The 27,146-nt window shown below is 34.9% G+C and overlaps 1 protein-coding gene across 1 annotated transcript in view; it reads right to left on the reverse strand.

The window, feature by feature from the left end:
• Tpr (translocated promoter region, nuclear basket protein) overlaps positions 1–27,130 on the reverse strand; it is a 56,609-nt gene extending 29,479 nt beyond the window's left edge. Inside the window, exons 1-28 of the mRNA XM_042674324.1 lie at positions 27,046–27,130; positions 26,242–26,547; positions 24,597–24,701; positions 22,638–22,711; positions 20,478–20,574; positions 18,904–19,007; positions 18,441–18,605; positions 17,740–17,832; positions 17,228–17,308; positions 17,058–17,145; positions 15,901–16,041; positions 15,400–15,491; positions 14,970–15,167; positions 12,813–12,920; positions 10,988–11,214; positions 10,290–10,453; positions 9,934–10,067; positions 9,697–9,845; positions 8,923–9,085; positions 7,406–7,540; positions 6,818–6,958; positions 5,798–5,963; positions 4,623–4,789; positions 3,659–3,811; positions 3,150–3,266; positions 1,651–1,854; positions 1,391–1,575; positions 493–640 (exon numbers count right to left, since the gene is read on the reverse strand). Of these exons, the coding sequence (XP_042530258.1) occupies positions 493–640; positions 1,391–1,575; positions 1,651–1,854; positions 3,150–3,266; positions 3,659–3,811; positions 4,623–4,789; positions 5,798–5,963; positions 6,818–6,958; positions 7,406–7,540; positions 8,923–9,085; positions 9,697–9,845; positions 9,934–10,067; positions 10,290–10,453; positions 10,988–11,214; positions 12,813–12,920; positions 14,970–15,167; positions 15,400–15,491; positions 15,901–16,041; positions 17,058–17,145; positions 17,228–17,308; positions 17,740–17,832; positions 18,441–18,605; positions 18,904–19,007; positions 20,478–20,574; positions 22,638–22,711; positions 24,597–24,701; positions 26,242–26,547; positions 27,046–27,115 (3,975 nt within the window). The 5' untranslated portion in view covers positions 27,116–27,130. The remainder of the gene's footprint in view (positions 1–492; positions 641–1,390; positions 1,576–1,650; positions 1,855–3,149; positions 3,267–3,658; positions 3,812–4,622; positions 4,790–5,797; positions 5,964–6,817; positions 6,959–7,405; positions 7,541–8,922; positions 9,086–9,696; positions 9,846–9,933; positions 10,068–10,289; positions 10,454–10,987; positions 11,215–12,812; positions 12,921–14,969; positions 15,168–15,399; positions 15,492–15,900; positions 16,042–17,057; positions 17,146–17,227; positions 17,309–17,739; positions 17,833–18,440; positions 18,606–18,903; positions 19,008–20,477; positions 20,575–22,637; positions 22,712–24,596; positions 24,702–26,241; positions 26,548–27,045) is intronic.
• Between the last annotated feature and the right edge of the window lie 16 nt (positions 27,131–27,146).

Here is a 27,146-nt window from a genome sequence, read left to right on the forward strand (position 1 = left end):
TCTAGTAGAATAACCATACATTTCACTGTAGCAGCCTAACCATACATTTCACTATAGCACTTTTCCTTTCATTGGTTGCCAGTTTTGACTAGTCTTTGCTCCTTTGCTGAAAAACAATCTGTAGCAGTATCAACTTATCATTTATTTACAGAAAGACAACTGTGATAAGATGGATGGAATCTATTATAACTCGCCAAAGTTCTAAATGTTTCACATGCACAAGCTCATGTGATTCTTATTTTCCAAATATTATCGACAAAAGCAGGGAAGATACACAATGCCTAAGGGGACACATACAACTAGAACTTTAAGAAAAGGAAGTGTGGGTATAGGGCTTTCAAACAACTAGTTTACTGTATTAATAAATGCTTAATAAATTTTCAAGTTTAGGAAAAATATTTATTTCAAATTAAAGTTTCTACTATGTTAAATAGTAGGATTATAAGTAAGCTGCTTTTGATTTAACTGCTTTCTGTTAGTTTATGTACATACCTGGACCTTCTCCCTTTCAGCATTTAGGCTATCCTGCAATTCCTGCAGCTCTCTTTCTAAAAGTTCTACCCTTTGTCGATAACGCAGACTCTCAACCTGAGCCACCTCAAAACGAGTTTCAGCAATTTCTTTTTCTCGTCGTATAAATCTACAGGAACACACATATGTTAAGGTTTTATCTGAAGTATAAAAAGCTAACATACAATGTTTAAAAAGTTTGATAGCTTTTAAGATTATCCTCCCCATCATTCACTTTGATAAGTAATTTTTGAATGTTTCCACCAGTAATAGGATGTAAACTTTTTATTTCATAAAGATACAGCTTTATAAACAATGTGTCAATAAGCACAACACCAGTGGCTTAATTAAGCCTGCAATCTTAGCTACTGAAGAAGCTGTGTTAATAGTTCAAGACCAGTTTGGTCAGTAAATTTGCTAGACTCTGTATTCTAAAATAACCAATAAAATGGAGGTCTGGAATTACAAATCAATTGGTAGAGCCTAAGAAAAAGTGCATGGTCTATTTTCTCTTTTTCCTCTCCCTTTCTTTTCTTTGAGATAGGGTTTCACACCATAGCCCAGTTTGGTCTTAAAATCACAATCCTGCCTCCGCAGCATGTATTTCATTGTGTATTTAGGGTTTGGGACCCAAGTGCATGCACCACCATATCTGTCATTTAATTTCTCAAGAGAACTAGCATAAGTTCTATCATACTCAACTTTATCATCACTTATCTAGTGTATTTAAATGTCAAAAGTAAACACTAATCAATTAGTACTGGTATTGGCCAATAAACGCTGAGCTTTATATTGAAATTATTTACAGCTTTCTTTTGCATCTGTATGTTTCATAGTATTATATCATAGTCATAAAATATTAAGAATGCATTTTACTTACCTGAGAATTTCTAAAATTTGTTCTTGAGATTTTCCTTCTTCACTGAGTGACACATTTAATGAACCTTGTACACCTTCCTTCATGGAGGCAACTACCTTGTCACTTAATTTTTCAATCTGGTCATGAAGTAGGCTATTTTGTTTCTCTAAATCTTCACAGCGAGACACACATTTGGAAACTTCATCCTGTAAAACCAAGAGTCTGTGGTAGCAGCTATTTTTCAAATCTGCAGAACATTCTACTGTTACTTACAGTAATACCTTTAACATTCTCTCTCTTTCTTCCCAAGATGCTTTACACTCCACTAATTGTGATTCTGCTTTCTGAGTTGTTTCTTCCAAATGCTGACGGATTGATGCCATTTTTGAAACTTGTTCCTTGGCAGCTTGCAGAGCTTCAACATCAGCAGCATGTAGCATCAATTCTCTCTCATACTTGTTTTGTGCTTCTACAGCTATTTTAGCCTGCAAGAAATTAGTACCCCATTAACACAAAAGATGAATAAATCCATGAAGCTAATAGGTAGTAGCTTAAGACAGTATAGTTAAGAAAAATGAAGATAAACTAAACATACCAAAATGATGAATCTGCTTACTAAAATTATTTTAAAAAACTGTTATGCTTTGTTTGTTGTTTTATAGTCATTTTGGTTTATTTAACTTGTCTGGCCACTCCTGGGATTTGACTCAGGGCCTGGGTGTTATTCCTGAGATTTTTCTGCTCAAGGCTCCATGTAAGCCCCATTTCCACTTACAGCTTTTTGGTCGTTAATTGGAGATGTCTCTCAGTGACTTTTCTATGCAGACTGGCTATGAACTGTGGTCCTCAGATCTCAGTTTCCTGAGTAGTTAGGATTACAGGCGTGTGCTACTGGTTCCTCCCAACTCCCTGCTAATTTACTTTCGAGACTTTTCTTCTCATTTTCAAAGTATTGTATTTACATATTACATACAATTAAATGATAACCAAATGAAAAACTATTAACATAGCAACTGAATTAAACATGTGAATATTAACTATATCCATAATTTATTCTCTAATTCTAACATTTTAATGACTCACATTTTCCTAAATTAGGTTTTATAATTCTTTGTTCATGAGAACACTGTAAAAAGCTTTGTTATATAGTGGTATATACCATAACATTCAGGTTTTAGCTTTTCAAGTTTTATAAAATAATTTGTACAGAACTCTGTGTAAGCTGACCAATATATTAAAGTGTATTTTTTCACAAGCATTTTTTTCAATGGAATCTACCTTAAGTATATTGTCTATACCATTAGATAAAGTGAAGGACTGCATAATGAAAGCTCACAAATGACACCAAGTTCCTGTTTTTCTTTCTTCCCATTTGTCAAGACCATTTGGCTAATGGAGAATGCACTATTTACTGTTTTTCTCAACCTAATTCAAGTTGGACAAGAATTAACAATATGCTAGCACTTTTATAAGGTCTATCATCTATCAAGAATCAATCTCTAGGGGCTGGGAAGGTGGCTTAGTGGTAGAGCATTTGCCTTGCATGCATGAGGCCCTGGGTTCGATTCCTCAGCACCACATAAGCAGAAAAAGCCGGAAGTGGGACTGAGGCTCAAGTGGTAGAGCGCTAGCCTTGAGCTGAAGAGCTGAGGGACAGCGCCCAGGCCTAGAGTTCAGGCCCCACGACCAGAAAAAAAAAAAAAAAAAAAAAAAAAAAAAAGAATCATTCTCTAGGCTCAATACTTGTTTCTCAAAAATGGATTATGAGAACAACACTTACTTGTTCCTGGCAGTCACGTCGAGCTTGTTGTTCATTACTCAGAGCCTCACTTGCTCTCTGAAGAGCTTCCTGTACTTCACTTTGAACACTAGAAAGTGTTTTCTTCAACTCAGATAACTAAAAAACAACAACAACAATAACAAATACCAAGATTAAAATCAGAATTAACTAAAACTTGAAAATATGGAAGAAAAATATTTTGATCCAATTAGTCCCAAGGACTATTGCCAAAATGAAGTTATAAGGTGAAATAATCTACATCAAGTTTAGTAATTACATATTCACTTCTTACTGTTTACAAAAGATTTTAAATTGTAGTTCTATCTAATTTTGTAAAGTGAGCTCAAATTTCAAAAGGACACATTTAGATGAATAGAACATATGAAACAAAACTAGTTCTATGTTCAATTTCTCCTTTGATGAACTAAATGATAACTACAGTTAAAAAGATTCATTTTTTCTGTGTAACACAAAGCTATGAAGATTATTATGGCCAGGAACCAATTTACCTGTTGTTCCATGCTCTCTATAGCTTTCCTCTTGTCATCTTGAAGTTCTTGTTTATCCTTTTCTACTTCCATTAACTTCTTCTCCAACTGTGTCTGAAATTCAGCTGATTCTTTTAAGCGTACTTCAATGTTCTTACGTACTTCCTCTGTTACCTTTATATTACAAATGGTAATAAAAAATGACATACACATTTTTGTCATTACTTCCTCTAAATCTAAATTTGAAATGTATTTTTTTAAAGTAAAGTTGGCCTAATACCAAGAGAATCCACAAAATAGAGACTAAAACAAATACATAACAGAAATTTGCAAACACAATTCACCTCTCAACTTGCACTGTTATTTTGTAACAAACTTTCTAATTTTTCTTCTTTGCCACTGTCCATATATTTACCACGTCTAATGTATCACTGAAAGGTATTTTTCTCACACACTGATAAGCACTGCCCTAGGGTACTGATAATCAAGTTTCTCTCTTCCAAGCCACACAATTATTTTTGCAAAGATAAAATAATGAAGTTAGAAAATATTAATCCCAAATAAGCCTACAGAATACTTCGCAACATAATATTCAAAGCCTTCTATATCTGCTTCTCTATTAACTTTTTCTCTTAATATTTCACTTCACACATTCAATAATCCAGCTACGCTGTCAGCACACAAATCCTTTCTATCTTTGTCAAACATGTAATATTTTTCTTTTATCTCTGACTTTCTGAACAATTCCTTCCTTCAAAGCTGTGCTTAACTGCCAACTTTCCCTACATGTCTTTATCAACATCTGATTTGGTATTTTCCTAAAATGATTACTCTCTTCTTTGCTTTATAAATTTTGTGGTTTTTAATTGAGACTTAAGAACTTTTGCAAGTTATATAGGCAATAATGTCAGTTTAACTAGTAACAGTGTTTAAAATTTTTTTTTAAAGTTAATATAGTGATCTGAATTTTCAGATTCATACATACCTGTTTTTCTTTGTTCAGTGATTCTTCTAAGTTAGTAACCATTGCTCGATACTGTTCCACATTACTGGTACTTGTTTTGAGTCTCTCCTTTAAGTCATTTACCTGTTCTTCAGCCTGCCTTAGTTGACTCAGTAGATCATCCATATCTTCTTTGTCACTTGGCTGACCTAAAGGCATAATTCCTCTATAAAATCAATAGTACTACAATAGTACTAGAGATGACTAATATGCAATTAGAGTTAGTTTGAACATGCAAGTACTTAACTATTCAGGTATATTTTGATCTATATTGAATATAAAAAGTTATTATTTTTCATTTAGCACTTCCTTGATAAAAATGCAAATATCAGGACCTGCTGTTATTTCCTAATTTACTACTTGAAAATGTATTATAAAACACTAAAATATTTAATGGAGAGAGGGGTATATCCCAGTGTTACTGTGCACATCTAACATATCTGTGCATGCCAGGGTTCAATAAATCTCATTCTTTAAAAAAAAAAAAAAATAACGATAAGCCTGCAGTTAGTCTTATTCTTGGATTTATCTAAAATGCATGGAAAAGGAAAACTGAAAGCTGAAAATATTTTTTTGTCATCTGATAGCAGTAAGAAAATATTAGTGGGTAGTTATGTGTACAAAGGACAGCAAATGCTAATGAAATATGAGGCTATTAATAAGCAAAGAGTAGAATACTGCTTTAAAGGAGCCCAATGAAATCAATTAAGTTCTTTAACTGCATAGTTTTAATGAATAAGCTCATGCCAAAAGAGGATGAATCATAAATTCAACTGTTATCTTCATGCAAAATAAACCATTTTGAAACATCAACAAATGATTTCAGGGTGAGGTTATAAATCACTGTATTACTGTAATGAGCTTGCCTAGTATGTGTAAGGCTCTGGGTTTCATGTGTAACAAAACACACACACACATTTCTAGTATACTGAAAACAGAAAATGTACTTTGGGGTCATTTGCTATGTAGAATTATTTTGAATCTTCCAGTTTTCCAAAGTTATTAGTTTCTGCTCTGAACTGAGTTTTAGTATACAGAATAAGTGAGCTTAACTACTCTCTATTAATTAAGAGAAAGGGTACTGACTTATGACAAGCTATAAACCTAAAAGTACCTACATTTTATTTAGTTAAAATTATACATACAAGTCTATTTACCTTTACCAGTTCTTTGTGCAGACTGAGAAGCAAGTTGGGCTTCCATACTACTGATCTGCTGTTTAGATGTTGCAATTTCTTTTTGAGCATTTTTCAATAGCTCTTTTGTGTTAAGATGAAGGCTTATCTCTGTGTCTAGCTGTCTCTTTGTATCTAGAAGTTGAACCTGTAAGAAAAAAATACATTAAACCAATGAAGATTATCCTAACTTTCCTATATAACTAGAGATTGAAGTTTTCTTTCTCAAGATCCTTAACAACTCTGAGCCAAAGGTACAGAAAAAGATTTATATTACTACCCCAAATACCCACATAGACAAAACAAATGATACAACTATTATCTCTGAAATGGCTCTGTCCTACTTTACAAACTAAGTTTCTAGTATCTGTCACAGGAATAGGAAATCGGAAACAAATCCTGGAATAAGAGTCCTGAAGTAGCTCAAGGTCTTAAAACTAGAGTATCAGAGTGAAGCAGCTGTACAGATACAGAACACTAGAATAAGTAAAAGGGAGCCCTTGAATATTAGACTAGTGATCAGTGCACGCTTGTGAGATTTCCTAGACAGGAATTATCCAAAAGGCTTAGAATGAAGAATGCCCAACCCTGAGAAAAGTCAGCAACAATACCTGTTCCCAGCAGACATATTGAGAAAGATATAGTTCACTTGAAATTGGTACTTTCTCATTAGTGGGGAAATAATTAGTTCTAAACTAAGTAAGCACTGCTCTGGGTCCAACACACACACACACACACACACACACACACACACACACACACACACACACACACACACACACACACGAACCTAACTTCCCACAGGAACAAAGATCAAGAATACTAACATTAATTTTTTTAAAAAAAAAACAGCTGCATAAAACAATGAGGAATCCTAGGCATAAAAGCCAAGAAATATTTAGTTTAAAACAAGTTTTTAAAAAATGACTTTTTAACTTGAATGGCAATGTGTTTGTATTCCAGATTAGGAAGCTATAGAAATGCAAAATCCAACAGACTCACATCTAGATTCCTTGTAAGTGTGTGTCTTTGTTCCACCTCATTTTCCAACTTCTTCTTTAGATGAGAGATTTCATTTTCCAGTTTTTCTATCTGGGTACTAAGCCTTTGTTTGGTTTCTGTTTCAGATCGCTCTAATATTCCCTAAGAAAAAGAGAAAATACTATGTTTGAGTTTAAAAAAAAGGCAATTCAAAGAAAAAAAATTTGAATATAGAATTACAGGATCACCACCACATGTGAAGAAATTAGGATCTAGGATATTTAATAAGTATTTTAACCACTTTTCATATTAAAACTCTATTTAACCAAGTAGGAAAGAAGAAAACATATTACATCATTCATTCAGATTTCCCTAGTCTTAGGAATAATCAATTTACCAATCACATCAACAGTGCAATAAATAGGACTGAGGTTCAAATGTGTTAACTGTAAGATTTCAATCAATTCTCTTGTTAAATTTTATTTAAAATGTTTAATAAACACGTTCAATGATTATTAGTTATTCAAAGAGTAACAAAAGTAACAGATCAAATTTCCTATTAAGAAAATGGAGAATACGTAAAACTTTTCCTCCACAGTTTTAGATTACCTGAATTGTTTGCAGATTAGTCAGCAGCAAGTTTTGCCCCCTTTGTTCAGCTAACAAAGACTCCCTTTGCTGAGAAAGACGGACTTCTGACAATTTAAGCATTTCCTTTTCCTTCTTCAAATTTTCTGCTCTTACCTTACGGATGCAAGAAAAAGAAAAAATGTTGGAAAACATCACATTAAACATAATATAATTATAAAGATCACATTTCATTATGTAATTCATTACATCATTTAGAGCCTATACCTCATCATGTAAAGATTTATCACACTCTAAGGTACATGCGTTAATATACAAAATAAATGTTATTGCGAATATTAATAGATTAAATGAAAAATCTTTCAAATACCACAAATATTCACGGTTACTTTGTTGTCACAAACCAGACCTCAAAAACAATGGCAACAAAAATCTGAAATAGCATAAATAAGCCTGTGTAACTATGCTACAGTTATATAAGCATACTATTAAGTAACTATGCTACAGTTATATAAGCATACTATTAAGTAACAGATCTAATTAAGATTTTTATTCCCATGTTAAGTGATAACTCATGTAATTAATTTTATTCTCCTTCTATAAAGAGTATATTCTGGGGGCCGGGAAGGTGGCTCAGTGGTAGAACGCTTGCCTTGCATGCATGAGGCCCTGGGGTTGATTCTTCAGCACCACATAAACAGAAAAAAAAAAAAAGCCGGAAGTGGTGCTGTGGCTCAAGTGGTAGATTGCTAGTCTTGAGCTGAAGAGCTGAGGTACAGGGCCCAGGCCCAGAGTTCAGGCCCACAACCGGACCCAAAAAGAAAAAAAAGTATATTCTAACCTCAGGGGACATGGAAGAGGTATTTTCATTTGGAAATCAACAGTCACAAGGAATTCACATTTACATATGAGTATTCATATTAATATTAGTCTGAAAAAGTATTGCTGTTCATTTCCCACCATGGTCAGAACAACATAATGATGAAAAGAACGCAGCCAATATAACTAGACACCTGGATTTAAGTCTTAGTCAATCTATTGTTTATGACTTCAAAAACAGACAAATTACTTAGTAGCTCTTAGATATTTTTCTCACAGATAAGATGGGGGACAAATGTACATTGCTTACAAGCAATGATCAGAATAAGATTGGAGAAATAACCTTTTACCATTAGCTAGTTCAGTATTTATCTGTAAGTAGTATGGATTATAAATACTTGTGGTTCAATTAAAATTTAGAAATATAATTCAGTAATTATAATTTTCATTCTTAAAAATGAAGCAGGCAGGTAAAATATATTAAGTCTTTGTTATAAATGGATTGCTGGCTTCTAAATTTATAAATGGAAGTCTTGGAAGAAAATCTTAGTCTAATAAAATCCAATTATGAACATTGTTTTCTCCTTAATCTTAATAGGAATGATCACCTATTAAGGTACTGTAAGTTATATGGAAACTATGTAATAAGGACCTGTATTATAATAGTAGTATTATAATATCAGTATTATAATAGTAGTAAGTTAAGGGACTGTTCTCACTTCTGCAACAGCTAATTTTTCATTTGCTCCTCTCAAGTCTTGAGTCATTGTATTGATGATCTGTTCTTGCTTTTGAGTTGTTGCAGTGAGTTTCTGATTTCTTTCTTGTAGGGATGTTATTTCTCGACGATATCCTTCAACATTATCTTGTAGCATTTCATATCTGGTATGAAAGACAAATAATTTCATACACAGCCTTATCGGAGTTTCATAACAGTCTAATTCCTTTTCCTATTTTCTAGGTTAGAAGATGAGGTAGCAACACACACATACAAATACTTTGATTTGGGGTGCTGAACTAGACGTACTGAAGTAACTCTTGGCTTACTATCATTATACAAACATATCCTTATCATCTACTGTGTGTAAATATTGTCTTATATGCTAAAATAACATTAAAATAAATCTGAAATAGCCTTCCTAGGACTATCTAGCACCCATTTCTCTACTACCTACAACAGAACAGGCAATAACATTCACTTGTATTTCGCTTATCCTGTGGTACATTTCCAAAGAATTTAGACATGCAGAAACAAAATTTCAGAAAGGGTTATTAGCAACATTTTTCATATAAACCTCAACTTATGAACTTAACTCATTAGTACTGCCCAGGAATGGTTGATATTAGCCAATATTAACAAATGAACCATGTGGCTGCTCATATGGATTATGGTCCACAAAAAAGCAAAACAACTACATATTAATCCTTCAACTTGATTCAGTTGAAAACTGAAGTATAATACACTTCATTAAGTTTTGAAAAAGAAAATTTACCGTTTAGAAGCAAAATCTAGTTGGGTAGAAATTTTCGTGTTTTGTGACCTCAAATCTGTGACTTGTTCCTGAAGTTTCTCGTGTTGCTCATTTTGTACTTTTTCACTATCAGCTTTTTCCTTTTTATAGTTCTCAAAAATTTCCTGCAACTAAATGTTGGATATTAGAAGATGACATTATGTCTCTAAAAATGCATTCCAAGATAATCTGTGATCATAAATAGGTATGATCTTTTACCTGTTTAAGGGCAGCCTTTGCTTCTACAGCCTCTGTTGATTCAATAACAGGCACAGGAGCAGGTGTAGAAGTATTCTGTGACGTAGTTGTACGTTTGGGAGTTGACACAATAGAAATATCATCTAAGCTTGAAGCTTAAAGAAAAGGATTAAAAGTAATTTACTGTTTATAACCAAAATAAATATTGATTCTAAGATGTACTATTTCATCAATACTCATCAGTAATTTTCACTCTCAGCAATGTTTTTAGAACTGATGACATCAGTTGATACTGTCATTAGTGGCTATTCCTATCAGATTTCATTCCTTAACATACATTTCCAAAACACTTCCTTAAATAACATATAAAAACCTACCTTGTAATGGTATGTCAACTCCTGTGGTTTGTGACAATAAAATACGGTACATATCACGCTGACGAACTATGGAATCAACCAGCTGCATCTGATGATGTCGTGACTCACGGAGTTGCTCCAGTTCAGTGAGGGAGCTCTCAAGTTTGAGCTGGAGCTCACTGATTCTGCAGAACAAGAAGTCATCCTATTTACAAGCCTCTGTTAAGGTTAGTTGACTTGAAAACAAAAGCATAATTAGACTTTATTAAATTTCTACTAAAAATTATCTAAACACCCTTGCCTATCTTTCATTTAAGCACACGGTTTTCATCCTTTTTTCCTTCTGCTGATACTTTTAAGAATGATTTTTTTGAATTCTTCACATAGAGGACTCAGGTCCTACATGTACTCACATCACCATCTAAAAATGCCTACCAAAGTTAAACAATCTTACTCAGTCTAAACAACAGTCTTCTTTTGTTAAATTCATTTCTCTTCCTCTCATACCATACTGTCTCCATGAAGCCTGGTCTACTTCTTGAACTGCAGTCTATGCCATCCAACTGTATCCTCTCAGATATAGGTCATTTTCTACTATCTTCCTATTTGGGGGGAGAAGTTATTGCTCTATTTTCCTTTTTCTAAATCCCCAAATTCATAGTAGCCAGCACTACTAGGGACGCATTAAGAAGTTTCAATAAACATAATTAATCACTTACTTAGATGAAGTTGTTTCTTGTTCTTCCCTTTCTCTTGTTTCCCCAAGTTCCCTAAGAGCAAATAACAGACGTTGATTTTGTTGCTGAAGTTCTTCAATGTTTCTGTAGGACACTAGATGCTGTGATATCACTTCAGATGAACTACTTATGTCAGCTGAGCTCACTTCCTCATCACGAATTACGTGGTTACCTCTGGCTTCTTCAAGTTCCATTAAAAGCACTCTTATCTAAAACCAAAATATTAGTATTACAGAACAACATTAGTTTTGATATTTGGAAGAGAAGGAAATTCTGAAATGAAAACATTACTTACAAAAATACCAAACTTGTCTTAACTGAATTTATCTTAAAAATAAAGTTACAGGGCTGGGAAGGTGGCTCAGTGGTAAAGTGCCTGCTTTGTATGCATGAGGCCCTGGGTTTGATTCCTCAGCACCACATAAACAGAAAAAGCCAGAAGTGGAGCTATGGCTCAAGTGGTAGAGTGCTAGTCTTGAGCTGAAGAGCTGAAGGACAGTGCCCAGGCCCAGAGTTCAGGCCTTATGACCGACCAAAAAAAAAAGTTACAAACTGGCTAAGTGCCTATTGTCCAAGGTACTAAGTAGGCTGAGGCATGGGCCGAGGCAAAAGTATGCCTCAACCCTAGGAATTCAGAGCTAGCCCAGGCTATTTGTGCTTGCTAGCAAATGCTCTACCACTTTGAGCCATATTTCTAGCTCTTTTGACCTTTTAGTTAGTTTTTCAGATAAAATCTTGTAGTTTTGGCCAGAATTAGCCTGAGACTACAATCCTCATTTCTCTTGTTGCTGGATTACAGGCTTGTTCTACCACAATCAACTTAGCTGATTTGTTGAGATAGGAGGTCTTCCTAATAACTTTTGCCTGATTGACCCTAAACTGTTTTTCTCTCATCTTCATCTCCATATGTGAAATCATGGCATAATAGTGCACACGTATACTCTCAGTATTCAGTAGCGGCAGAACAGAGTTGGAGGACAGCCTGGAGTACATAGTAAAGACTTGTCTCAAAAAAATCAAAAAACCAAAATAAAGTAAAAAGTAAATGGTAGAATATTCAGTATAATATTTCAATAAAAGCAAACTCTTATGGCAGTTATGTAAGTATACATATATTCAGAGATTTGAAAAAGAATAGGAGTTGGGTGCTAGTGGTTCATGCCTGTAATCATACTCAGGAGGAGGAAATCCAAAGATTGTGGTTCAAAGTAAGTCCAGGTGGGAAATGAAAGTCCATGAGACTCTTTTCTCCAATTAACTACCCCCAAAATCCAAAAATGGATCTGTGGCTCAAAGCGGTAGAGCACTAGCTTTGTGCACAAAAGCTTAGGGACAGTGCTCAGGCCTTGAGTTCAAACCCCAAGACCAGGCACAGGAACAAGAACAGCAAGAACAACAAGAACAAACCCTATGCCAGTCTATGAACTTTAGCTAAACTCTGGAACATGGGCTGGCCAGAGGGAGGGACAGCAGGGGATACGTGAAGGTTGGAAGGAAAAAAAAAAAAAAAAGATACCAAAGAGTTGTTTATAAACTTATTCAAATGGAACTTACTAATTAAAATCTTTTCAAACACTTGAAAGAAAAAGGGCTAAGAAAACATATTGACTAGCATATAACCCTACTAGATAAGTATTCCTAACTGATTAGAATTCTCTATGTAGCAATTCTACTTAGATAACTTCAAACTAATTCAAATAGCACTGGGCAGTCATCATAAAAAAAAAAAAATCCGTAACACAGAAATAGAAAAAAACCCGTAACACAGAAATAGAAAATGCCCTTAAAAAACACAAAATACCCTTACCTGTTGTGAAAGATCTTTTATTTGTACGTCCATTCTCTGATTGTCTCTTTCAAGTACTGATGAATGTTTGTTGGCTTTATCAGTGTCTTCCTGCAATCGCTGAATCTCCTTTAAGAGAGTTAGCAACTCAAGTGAAAATTCTGTATGTCTTTCTAGGATTTATACAAATAAAGCAGGCTTATGGATAACAAAATATATATTGTTCAATACTGATATATTCTATTAAAAAAAGTATCTGAAAAAAAATTCTATACAGATAAACATAGTGTAACTCTGCAAATAATACTTCCCATTATAATACTTGTCACCGGGGAATTTTCTATCCCCTCATCAAAGTTATTGTGATCTACAATGTTATAAACTTTAACATATTCATGGTGTATAAGCAAAATGATATTATTGAAATGATCTCAAAAGCTGAGTGCCTAGGACAAAACATAAGATTACATTAGAGAAATACATGTCCAAAGTAAAATATGCTAGGTAAAATGCAAAGAAAACTTGATTAAAAAAAGCACAAAAATAATTCTAAAGAAGCAGCACTGCTGATGTTAGGAAAATGAACCCTAAGATATGTATTTAAATGTTTTTTTTCTTTCATGCATTTGTTTCTAACGCATTTATAAGATTATTTCTTTGTTGCTTTGTATGTACCTCCCCCACAGTATAACCTCTGCTTTCACTGTATTTGATGTCGCTATAATTTGTGGAGGGGAAGGGGAAAAACAAGTCGTTAAATAAGGATACAGGTGGACCCGTTGCAACAATGAGAAGTACAAGTTGTCATGTTGAAAACGAACTTTACAACTTTGGTGGGGGGGTGGGGGGAGGATGGGGGGGAGGCTTGGAAGGGATGGGAAGGGGAAACAAAGGAGACTACAATGCTTGATAAGAAATGTACTCATTATCTTGCCCATGTAATTGTAACCCCTCTCTACAGTTTTTTTCACAATAAAAAAATAAAAAATTAAGAAGCAGCACTGCAAGCCCACAACAAAAGATATGTTCAGTGCTCTGAAAGTGGTGGCTTCTGAAAGACATATGCCACACTCTGCAAAGTTTCAAGCATGATATCACTAAAGTTAGGAGCACATAGTTTAAGGACTCATATAGATGGAATCTCGATTTTATCTCAAATTCATGAGAATTTGTTAATGGACATTATTTGTTCATATTATTAATGCTCATGTTATTAACAATAATGTTTTAACTACTATTCAAGTTAAAAATAATTCATTCATATTTAGCCAGAGGTTTTAAAAGTACTCTTAGCACAATTTCCTAAAGATATCCACCAATGAATTTTCAGTAGGAATATGCCACAAAAGTAGGCAAAAGTTCATGAAAGATAGCCATGATATCAACCTATTACATCCAAAACAGGATTAATTACAATGACCAATTATAGAAACAATTTGGTACAAAAACCACTAGAACTTCATAAATGAACATTATAAAATTTAGACTAGAGGATACATAACACAATGTATGGACAGAAAATCCAGTTTATAAAAAAGATAAAGACGTATTTAAATTCTATAGCAGTTTTCAATTAGATGATTTTTCCAGGAAAATTTTTAAAATAAATCTAAAATATCTCCTTCAGTAATAATTGTCTTAAGAGCAAAGCATTTAAAGTATAAACACTTGTTAATTATTAAGAAATAATTACAATATATATAAAGGTATTTATGAACTTCCTTGACATTTCTAAATATACAAAGAAATAGCAACAGTATAATGTATACTAAGATACGCCAAATTGTGACATGATATAAAAAAAGGAGTTCTTTGATGGAGGCAATGTTGATCAAGAAGAATTGTACTAAAAATCTGATTTGTGGAATTGTCACCAAATCTTTGCACAGCTACTTAATAACGAAGCTGTTACCCATGATCAAATAATACTACCTATTTTATACAGGCTATCACAACTATCTTGAGAAAGAATGATTATACTAAACTTACGATAATTCTATTACAAAGAGATTTTTATTATATTAATTGGAAGTGTGGTTCAAGGAGAGTTGGCTGTTATCCGTACTAGAAAATCCTAAAGAAAACATATCAAATGTCTTAAAATGTGAACGACCTTCAAAAAATATCTTTTATGATTAGTGTTTTTTTTTCTCCCAAAGTTAAAAACTTAAAACCAACCTTCATAGCTTGTTCCAGCTTAACAGATAAACTTGCCACAGCTTTCTGTGCACGTTCATACTCTTCACGCTGACGTTTCAAAATGGGTGCTTTGGCTTCAACTTCTTTAACTATTTCATCCAGATATTTATTAATTCTTTTATTCTCTAGTTTCTCCAAAAGCAACTGATCCTGAGTTTCCACATAAGCATTATACAGCTAGAGAAAGAAGAGGGGTCATTTCAAATTGAATCGAAACAATAAAGTATGAAGTAATTTAGTGTCTTAAACACCCCTGTAAAAGAGTAAAGTTTGCTAAATGCCACACATACCTAGGAACTAAAGAAGGCCTCTCCTAAACAAATCATATTTCAAAAATGTATTTGGGAGAAACCAAGTTTCAGATGTTCAAAAATAATTGTTAGTAAAATCTAATGCCATTCATACATACCTCAGTTAATTTCATGCCTGGTTTCACAATCTTAGCTACAGCTGCTGCAGTGGGAGACATGGCTGCAAGCTCCTCTTCAGACAACATAGCTCCTGTAACAACACACACAAACTCAGTATGGTTTTGTAGAATTTCAAATAAAAGCCAATAATAATTTTTCCTTATGGCAAGTAAGAGAAGTGACTTGAACTATATTAATTTCTATGAAAAATTTAAAATATGACAACACAAACTTATAGCATCCAATTCTAAAAAGCACACAATAATTATAATTACCATTATCCAGGGAGATGATACATTATTATTGGTGATAAAATGGTGTTTATTACATCTGATAGCTTTGATAAGATACAGCATTAAATTAAAAAAATACAAAAACTTCTGTTTTTATACTACAGAATGAAAGGAGAATTATTTTTAATTCAACTACTATTTTTATTTAACTACTATGTAGACAAGTGCTAGTAATTCAAGGAATTAACAAACATCCATCAGTCATACCTTTTCTTTTTGTTGCAGAAAGCAGGTCATTTGCATTTTCTAATTCCTTTTCCAATTTCCCTATTTTCTCCAGCATTTCCTTTTCCATTTGATCTTTTGATTCTTCTACCTCTAAAAGATGATCTTGTATTGCTTTGTTAGCTAAAGATGTTTTTAAAAACAATATCCAAGCATAAAATTAAAATGTTACAATTTATAAATTGTATGAAGTAATTTTTCCTTTGGCAAACATTAAATTCTAGAAAGGCTACACCTGACAGACTCAAAGCCTTCTGAAAGCTTCTAGTCTACTTATAATCCTTAAAATGGTTTGGCCAAGTCAGTTAGTTTCTCATTTCCACATCTCTAAACACAAGAATAACAAAGAGAATATAATGGTAGAAAAAGTGGTTTGAGATATATCTTTGGTTCCAGTGCTGATTTTTAGTTAGAATATATAAAAGACTATAAAGACTTTGACCCTTCATTTCATCAGATTCTACATAGTGGATTCAACCACAGATGAAAAATAGTAAAATTTTATTTGTACTGATTCACAGGCATTTTTGGGGGGGATCAATATTCTCTAAATGAGACAATATCATATTAGGCTTGGTAAATAATCTATATAAATATGCCATCATTTTATGTTAGGAACTTTAGCATGCTCAAATTCTGAAACTGAAGAGGGTCCTGGAATCAACCCGCTACATAGAGATGACTGAATACCTTATATATTAAAAAGAAAACAAAAGCCATGTCTGGAACAGTGGCTTGAGACTATAATCCTAGTTACTTGGGAGTATAGAAAGCAGAGATTGAGAAATTGGGGTTAAATGCTAATCAAAAAAAGTTCTTGATCTTCATCTCAACTCAAGGCAGTGCTCATCTATCCACACCCCCCTACAAGAATTTACGGCAATAAGAGCTAACAACATCTTCTGACAACTTTAAAAGGACAAATTGTTTCCTAAGATACAAGGAAAAAAAGATCCTTTCAAGTATAGTGTTTGATTTATAAGGTAAGTCTGAGCTTAATTCTAAAATCTTTCTTCTATTCTCAATGTTGTCCTTAATAAAGCCTGACTTTTTAACAGTAGTTTATACAAATATAAAGATTAAAAAAATACCTCTTTATCTCAAAACAAAATAATCTTCCCCAAACTAAAAGCATTTACCTTCTCCAGCTTCTTTCAAATGCTTGTGCAGCTCATCTACTGCCCGGGTTAGTTCTGTGCTCTTTGCCTCAGAGTCATCAGCAGCACTCTAAAAATTAATTTAAAGAGTTACCTAGTAGCCAACAGCCTAACATCAGGACACTAATTAACATATGGGGCAGAATATTTACCTTGTACAGATTAGAGAGTTTTATGTGAGCATTCAGTTCATTGTGGAATTTTTCTTCCATACTGACTTGTTGTTCTTTGGCCTAAAATGAAAATAAACCAATTATAGGAGGACTTCAACACTAGCAAATACTAATAAATCTAATTTGTACTTTACTTTGGAGATAAAAATATTGATATTTTAATAGTAAAGCAATCATTTTAAACTGACATTTAAAGCTAATGCATACTAATTTTTCAGACACAACAACTGCTACTGCTAATTCTGGCATACACCTGCATGTAGTCTGGTTGTTTTATGGTGCTAAAGACAGTCATGGTAATGCCAGCCTGTATGTAATCCTATCACTGGAGAGGCCAAGGAAGGAAGATTTTCAAGGCTGAGACCAGCCTGACTACTGAATGAGAGGTTGTCTCACAACAAAAAGTAACATTTTGTATAATAAGATTCATAAATATTCATAAATATTAATATTTTTGTGATTCATTTAAAAATGGCCATCTGAATCTATACCTCTTTTAATTTGGTCAACAGTTCTTCTACATGTTTTTGAAGATGTTCATTTGATGTTTTTAAGCCATTCATCTGTTCTTCCAGTCTAGAAACCTAAAAACAGATTGGGTAGAGAGAGGGAAGAAATGTCATACTAATTAGACCTAAGTATTACACTACCAACAAAAAACAAGATACTTCCTTAAAAATGTAATTATAAAACCTTTGTTCACTTCTTATACAAGTGTCTTTGGAAAGTAGTTTATAACACAGAAGATGCTATCAAGAGTCATCTAAAAGTGTTGAAAAAAAAAATTTTTTTTTTTTGTAGGTCATAGGGCTTAAACTCTGGGCCTGGGAGTTGTCCCCTGAGCTCTTCAGCTCAAGGTGAGCACTCTACCACTGGAGCCACAGTGACACTCCCGGTTTTCTGGTGGTTAACTGGAGATAAGTCTCATGGGCTTTCCTAACCTGGCTGGCTTTGAATCACAATCCTCAGATCTCAGCCTCCAGACTAGTTAGGATTACAGGTGAGAGTCACCTTAGCCCGGCCTTGTTGTAAATTCTTTAAATCCATTAAGTTATTTTCCCAGGCCAAACATTAACAATTTTATGTCTCCTACATGTGGCCACTAGGTCTTACAATCAAGTAAGTAGGTTCATAAATAAATACACAAATATTAACTTATATGCAACATAAAGATACAGTTTTACTAACTTACCTCCTCTTTTTTGTTTTCAAGATTACATTTAAGCTCTAGAATCTCATTTCCTTTTTCTCTTCCAAGAGCCAGCAACTCATCCGTTTTTGTTTTCAATTCTGTATTCAGCCATGTATTCTGACCATGCAGCAATTCCTTTTCTTGCTCCAAACGTTTTTCTCGATACTAAAGAAATCCAAGAAAAATCACATTTATATATGATTATTGAAGACTTTCATCTGTAATGGAGAATTCTATTTTAAGACAGTTATTTATATAATCTCAATAGTAAAACATAAAGAACCATAACAAATTTTAAGTGAGCAAATCAGTTAAAATTGTTCTTAATTTCTTGAATTAAAAACAAAACACATTGTAATTACTTTGTGGATATATTGCCAACATTTGAAAGTTTAATTTAGGTGAACATTAAGTAAAAAGGAAAAAAATGTATTTTTTGCATTAGGAATCACTTCTTACTTGCCTTCACAGAAACATCAGAAGCTTGAAGCTCATCCAACTTCAGCTGAAGCTCCCCCTTTGCTGTATTACTTTCTTTAAGTTTTTCAGTTACACGTTTAACATCCTCTATAGTCACAGGAAATTTGAAAAATGATGACTCATAGCACTCAGACAAACTAATAAAACATATACTTCTAGGAATATAAATATTTAAAACAAAGTAAGCAGTTCTCAATTTCCCTATCTGAACTTGTTCTTGGCATATTTAATTACAAATTCTGGCCAATAGACTATACAGAATAAAAATTTTAATGTCCAATTAAGCACATTTTTTATATTAGTTATTTTAAGTATATATTTAAGGTAAATGTTGAACATTAATCTTAATTCTCCAGTTTTATTCCCAAACAGGAATCACAATTTTAACAAATAACCATTTAAATTAAAAAGCTATGACTAAAGCCAGGTGCAGGTGAAATTCTGGCTACTCAGGAGGTTGAGATTTGAGGATCAGGTTTCAAAGCTAGCCTGGGCAGGCAAGTCCTACCGACTCTCAAATCCAATTAACCACCAAAAAAAAAACCAAAAACAAAAAAGCCAGGATTGGAGCTCTGGCTCAAGTTGTAGGGAACTAGCTTTGAGCACAAAAAGCTCAAAGGTCAAGGACAGAACCCACGCCCTGACTTAAAGCCCCAGAACTATAATACATGCACACATGTGCGTGCATATATACAAATACTAAAACATTCTATACAAAATGTATATGTTCAATTAAAAGAAATCTTAGCATTCACATCTTAATGACAATAATTTCTCCAATTCTACTTGCCACTAATCATCTTTTTGTTTCTTTGTTTTTTTGGTGCTGGCCCTAAGTCTTGAACTCAGGCTCTCAGACACTGTCCTGAGCTATATTTCTTATTGACAGCTAATTAGAGCTATGAGTCTCATGAACTTTCCTGCTTAGGCCAGCTTTGAAAAGCAATCCTCAGATCTCAGTTTCCTAAGTAGCTAGGATTACAGGAGTAAGCCATCGGTAAATCTTAATCAACAAATATTCTGAAGTAATTTAACTTCTCTAAGACTGAGAAAATATACTAGCTCTTAAAAGGCATATTCTACATTCATATTTTATATTCTTCTCTCCTAAATTCCCTTCATTTTGTTCTTAAATACAGCCTTACCCTTTAGGTCCTAACATTAAATTCTCATGTATCCGCAAAACATTTGCATAAAATTAAGAACAGAGTTGGCCCTTTACAACTATGAATTCTAACTGCATTTAATTTGATGTAAAGAACACTGTATTCAAGATTTCTATACTGTTTATGACCAGTACTTTTGAGATGACTTTTATTTGTGAGTGTTCTACATACTTCCTCATACACTTGATAATTTTTAAGTTAAAAATTAAAAGATAAATGGGAATGTATAACTAATAAACTAATAATAAAAGATACATTGATAGGAGCAACAGCAGCATTATTAGTCTGAATTTTTCCATACAAAAATAAACACCTACAACAGATGTAGAGTGGGATTAACTACTGGCATTGTCAACCAAGAAGATATAAAGGATAAAACATTTCTTCATACCTGTTAAATATTCAAGTTCTTGAGATAGTCTCTCATTGGTTCTTAGTAAATCCCTTTTTTCAGCTTCTAATTCTTCCTTTGTTCTTGTAAATTGGCTCTGAAATACCAATAAGTAATACAGTTAAGAAAATCAACTTAAGCAGTATTACAGAACTTGAAGACTGAATTGTCATGTAGCATTAGATGCAATTTATAACTGTTCTCTTTCTCTGCAAATTATGTCCTCTAAAAATACAAAAAAAAAAAACCCCAACAATAATAAACCCCTCATAATAACCTCAACCTTCTATTTCTACTTTTGATTTTCAAAACATTTTACTTAGGCTCATAAAAATTCTTTTGTGAAACAAGATTAGGCCCTTAAATACCCTTGCTGCTTCTTTTTTTGCATCCCAATCATAAGGTATTTGTTCCAGCATATTCTTCTTGTTATGATGGCTGCAATAGGCTCAAGGTAATGGGTCCAATTAGTCATGGACTAGAACCCCGCAACTACTAACTCCAAATAAACCTTTTCTCTTTGTACAGATTATCCCAAGTATTGTCACAGAAATAAAAAGGTAACATATCAAGTCACACATTACTTTCCACTTGCATTTTTGTTTTAAAAAATTTTATGTATGGTCACAATGTTTTCTAAGAATATAGGTCCAGTTTTTCGATTTTAATGAGACTTTAATCTGTGATGTCTTCATCTACTTCCTCATAACGTTTCTCCAGGGCACTGGTGGCTCTCACCTATAATCCTCTCTACTTAGGAGGCTGAGACCTGATTGAGGTTTGAAGCTAGTCTAGGCAGGAATGTCCCTTGAGACTCTAATCTCCACTTAACCACCCAAAAGCCAGAAGTGGATCTCAGGTGGTATAGTGATAGTCTTGAGCAAAAAAAAGAAAAAAATAGTTCAACCACAGCACCCAGCCCTGAGTTCAAGCCCCAGGCCAAGCATACATGCAAAAAAGGTTAAGCTCCTGTTTAGGTTTTCTTTTCTTTTTTCTTTTTTGTCAGTTGTGGGGCTTGAACTCTGGGATTGAGCATTGTCTCTCAGCTCTTCATCTCAAGGCTAGTGCTCTACCACTTGAATTACAGCACCACTTGTGGTTTTCTGGTGATTTATTGGAGATAAGAGTTTCATGGACTCTTCCTGCCCGGGCTGGCTTTGAACCTCGATTCTCAGATTTCAGCCTCCTGAGTAGCTAGGATTACTGGTGTGAGCCACAGGTGCTTGGCTTAGATTTCTTTTTGATCTATTTTTACCCCCCAGAGCTGAGAACTGTGCTGATTTCTTATTTTCAATGTTCATCCTTATGTCAACGGACACATGGCTAGGCAAGCATTTTTTTTTTTTTTTTGGGTCCAGCCGTGGGGTCTGAACTCGACCTGAGCACTGTCCCTCAGCTCTTCAGCTCAAGGCTAGCACTCTAACACTTGAGCCATAGCGCCACTTTCGGCTTTTTTCCTTTTGCTTATGTGGTGCTGGGGAATTGAACCCAGGGTCTTATGCATGCAAGGGAAGCGCTCTACCACTGAGCCACCTTCCTAGCCCTAGGCAAGCATTTTTAAACTGATGCTATCCTATTTTTGAATTAATCAAATCATTTCTACATAATTTCTTCTCCATCACATTACCAAGTCTGAACCTATCTCATTTGGATTTGAGTCAAAATACATAATATGTATTAAGAAAAACCTTAACCTAGGACATATTACTCCATTTATAAAGGTATATTTTTATAGTTTCCAGCAATGTATTTGAGTTTGCCTAATATTAGTGCTTAAAATATATAATATCCTTTGCAAAGTTATTTCCAGTAATAATATAGGCGTTTTGTTCTTTTATTTGAACAAATTAGTTACTGTTACTCTAAGGAAATGATTACCAATGTAATTCATCCAGCTTTGCTTATATCAAAAGAGGCATGATTCATCAAAGCATTTCCACTGAGTAAAAGGGATATTCAGACTATCAATAAAACATATAATAATTAGGAAAATTTTATATTTAATTTGTATAAATGTTATTTGTTGGTAGCTTCTCCTAATGGGAATTCCATTTCATCTTCTCATTGACATCTGATAAATATAGTCAAACACAGCCAAATTAGGAAAAATAACTTAGGTATCATACATGCAATTAGCTTTTTCATAGGAATAAATTTTACCTGGCTAGCAGCATTGTGATCCTGAGCAATTTCAAGTTCTTTGTTTTTCTCAGTGAGGGCTTTCAGTTGTGTATCTAGATAGAAAAGATTTTATGAGTGTATGTGGATTAGCTTTATACTACAATGTGCTTTAATCCAACCGTCACCCTCAAATATTTTTAAAAAGAACCTGAAACCCAGAAAGAGTAAGTTCTAACTACATCACAATAACATTTATACATTTCATTTTCAATGTATTTTAGAACAAACTTTTAAAAATGCTATACTGTGTCAAACTCAAATGTACAGTAATTCTAGCCAACATCTGTAACAAAAGCACATGCAATTAGCATTCTCCTTAGATCTCAATCACATTTTCGTGGATCAACAGGCATCATATGCAGTGAATTTTGTTTAGAAATTTTAGAACTTTGTTTAGAAATGAATTAAGTAAAAGGATGACAGGACTGTGAAAATATAATTTAAACTATAAAATGAACACAAAGTAAATCATAATAATACTTACAAATCTATATTATTTATCACTCTAAAAGGAGACTTGGAAGAAAAATATTATGTTTGACAGTTCTTTACTCCTCAGATAAATAGTAGGCTTTTCTTCTAAGCATATGAAGGTAATTAAGAAAAAAAATACACTTTTAAGTGTTTCCTTCACTGAAACACGTATACATTATATGTTGGCAATTTAATGAGATTATTTTGAAAGAAAAAAAAAATTGGGCAAATGAGCCTGAATTTTCTACACTTCCACACTTATACCTCTAAAAAGATACACGTATCATCAATGTGTACCCCAAGAAGTTATTGACCTTTATCTTTTCCTTCTAGATATTACAAAATTGTAATGACAGACATTTCCCATAACTTTTTTGCACCATTGCTGAACTAACTTTTTTATTATTATGCTTTGGGAAGACAAAATTATGCACAAATAATAAATCACAGATCTACATACCATCAGTATATATATATACATACATATATGTATGTATGTATGTATGTATATATATATGTATGTATGTATATATATGTATGTATGTGTATATATATATATATGTATGTATGTGTATATATATATATATACACATTGGGCTTTCAAAGTGGAACGTGTCAAAATAACCGAAAATAAGTTATAACCGATACCAGCTGCCAATGGACAGTCTTTATGAAAAATGAAATTATATTAATCTCTTTGACTATAAGCTTGTGCTCATTCCTTCGCCAACATATCAAAGCCACTCTTCTTTCCTGCGAAGCACAGAGAAGGGGTGGCAAAGAATTTAAACTCAGAGTTGCACTAGATGCTGAGCCATACTCTTAGACCTCAAACCAAATCCAAACCAAGTGATACTTAAAAGAAATTAATTAAGCCCTTACTCTAATTAAGGTCTCTTTTGATATTTTCTTTCTTTTATAATAAGCAAAGTATACAACATATACTTGTATGTAATGTTACACAAGACCTTGGGCATGACTTAGAAAATAATGATACAAGAAAACTAAGAAAATGAGCTAAACATTTTCCATAGAAACTAGGCCTTTAAGAAGAAATACACAGAATTGGTTGATATGTTAAAAAACTATGAGAATACAATGGAATAGTCTTAAATGTTTCAATACAATAATCATTTTCTCTAATTTCACTGCATTTCCTATCCTTTTCCAAAACGTTCAGAAACAACCCAATCTGTGTAGATAGATGCCTATGTAGACTTAGACACTTTTAAAAGAACAATTAGATAATTAGTTACATATGGCATAATCACTTTTAACAGCAAAGTCATAAGCTGAACTGAGGCCTCCAACCATTAAACATTAGCCCTTAAATTAGCAAATGAAAATTCAAAGTATCACCAGAAACCAAACAATGCTTCCTCTGTGTTTCCATATTTAGTAAGTAGATAAGAAAACTTATTTCCAAAGAAAAAATATTTGAAGATCCAAAATACTTATACTTACTGAGTTTATCAATCTCAAATCGTAAGACTTGGTGTTCCCGGGTTTCATTCACAAGTCTTTCCTGACTCTGTGATAACCTCTTCTCAATCTCAAAGTACTGTTGCTCTAGAGAAGACAAGGCAAAATAATAATGAAATCAAACACAGGCAAGCAGTAACAGTACTGTCAATAGTATTTATTGCTAAAAACCATCTATCTGTAGTTAGATACACTATTGGAACTATGTTTCAAATCTATGATTAAAAGGTTTGAGCATTAAAATTGGCTTATCTAACATTTTCAAACTAGTACAGAAAAAGTAACACCTAATTCTACAAATAAACTTCTTCAAAGCAAAGAACACATCATATATCTGAGTATATCTGCCCAGCCATCAATGGACTGCTTAGCATAAGGCATATTTTAAAGAAGTAATTATTAAATGGGGTAAAAACTGCTTTGTAGGCTGGGGAATGGCTCACGTAGTAGGGTGTTTGTGTAGCAAGAGACCTAGGCCCTGAGTTTAAACCACAAAATTGCCTAAAACAAACAAAAACAATCCCAATCTGCTGGGCCTAATGGCATGTGCCTAGATTCAGGAAAGGACTGAGTAGAAGTAGCACTAAGAAAGTCCCGCTGTCCCGGACATAAAATAAGCCAATATGGAAAACAAACAATGCAAATAAGGGCTGTTGATGTGCCTCAGGTTCAAGTGGTAGAGTGCTTCCCTGGAAAGGCAAGGCCCTGAATTAAATCAGGGGAAATACTTAGTGTATAAAATACAGTGTCAAATGACCTATATTCTGCTCCAATGACCTACATTCTGCTCTTAAGATACAGAGAACTATCTAAATTCACTATCTGAAGGGCAAATTTATTCAGACAAAAATTACCAATCAAGTTAGAAAATAAAACAAAACAAAACAAACCAGGCAGGCCATATTCTTGTTTTGCTGGGATGTTCAACCTACTGTCATTGATACCTTCCTTATCTGAAGGGTGTAGTAGTACGTTATTCCAAGCAGGTGTTAATGGGCTTTATTATCCAACTCCAACTTTTGGAAGAGAATGTCATACCAATCGTATTTATTGCGAGTTCACTGCATTTCTAGTGCTGCTTTTTGCATCTAAACTAAGTTTCAGCAAGGATTTATTTTAGTATTCACAGATTATTAAAGTAGAGAAAATGGAAACGAGAAAATTTTCCTGCTAACCATAGAGCTATGATCTACACTAATTCTGGAATGATCCACTTCGCTACGGGAATTACTGGGCAACAAAACAGTAAGTGAAGTACACTGTAGTGACAGGGGATGTAAGTACACTATCGTGACCGGGGATGTATCAATTCAGCCTGGGTCTCAGAGGCTGGAAACAGGGGGTCTCTGACTCTTGAAGAGTCTGACGTCAACTGACTCAAAAATCTTCATTTCGCTCGTTTGCTGGGGCAGAGATAGCAGTATTACCGGAGACAACCCTAGGCACAGAGAAAACAAGGCAAATGCATCCGGATCTGGAAAAGGAGAAGTGACTGGAGTGGGAAATGGACGGCCCGCGCGGCCCCACGGAGCCCGGAAGACGACACTAGCAACGCTCGCAGGCCGTCAGAGGGTTCCAACTTTGAAGGAGGGAAGCCGGGGCGGGAAGCGGCGCATCGCCCACTTACCGCTCTCCACTTTAAATTTCTCGTGTCGCCCCTTCAGGCCGTCGATCTCGGACTGCTGATCCGACAAGAACTTCTCCAGCTTATTCTGCACCGACTTGGGCAGCTTGTTGAGCTCCGAACGCTCCAGGACTTGCTGCAACACCGACGCCATGTCCGCAGGGCCGCGCGCCGCGGCGACAGCTGCCAACGGAGGCGTACCGACGAACAAAGGCGAAGGCCAGGACCCCGAAGCCTTGGTCACCGGCTCGGAGGCGTCGCTCGACGGCTCACGAGCGCCAGCTCGCCTGAGACTCCCGCGGCGGGATCCTGGCAAGGGAAGCCGGGCCTCAGGAGTCGTAGGGACCCGCAGCCCCGCGTCCCAAGTGCAGCCCTGAGGTGCGCGCGCAGCCCAAAGTGCCTACTCCCTCCCCCCGCCCCGCACCGATGCGCGCGCAGCTTCAAGCGCGGTTCCCAAGGAGCGCGCGCGCGCGCGCGCGCCGCAGCCGGGAGCTAGGCATGCTGGGAACCCGAGTTCAGAGGCAGCATCCTACACAGGCTGGCGCCGCAGTTTCCGATTCCGGGTTCCAGCGGCTCCACGTTACGCAGGCCTCTGGGAAACGTAGTGTTTTCCTCATCTTCTTCCCCGACCCCAGCCCGACGCTTCCCTCCCCGCTTTCCGCCCCCCCATTCCTCTCCCCTTCCCCCCCCCCCCCCTCCGTCACGTTCTTGCTGTCCGGCTGCCGGACTGGCGTCCACGCGGTGGCGCCACAGACCTGACGTCCTCGTCCACCCCGGTCCCTCCCGGAAAGAGCAAGAAGGCCTTACCGTCCAAGCCCCGGGATGCCATGGGTCGTCCTCTTGGGCGGTTTCTAGATACCGAGCCACTAGAGGGCATCGGTCCCCGTGGACGACAGGCTCCAGGCTAC

The sequence above is a fragment of the Dipodomys spectabilis genome, unplaced genomic scaffold (genome assembly GCF_019054845.1).
Source record: "Dipodomys spectabilis isolate Male_0828 unplaced genomic scaffold, ASM1905484v1 ptg000019l, whole genome shotgun sequence".
Lineage (NCBI taxonomy): Eukaryota > Metazoa > Chordata > Mammalia > Rodentia > Heteromyidae > Dipodomys > Dipodomys spectabilis.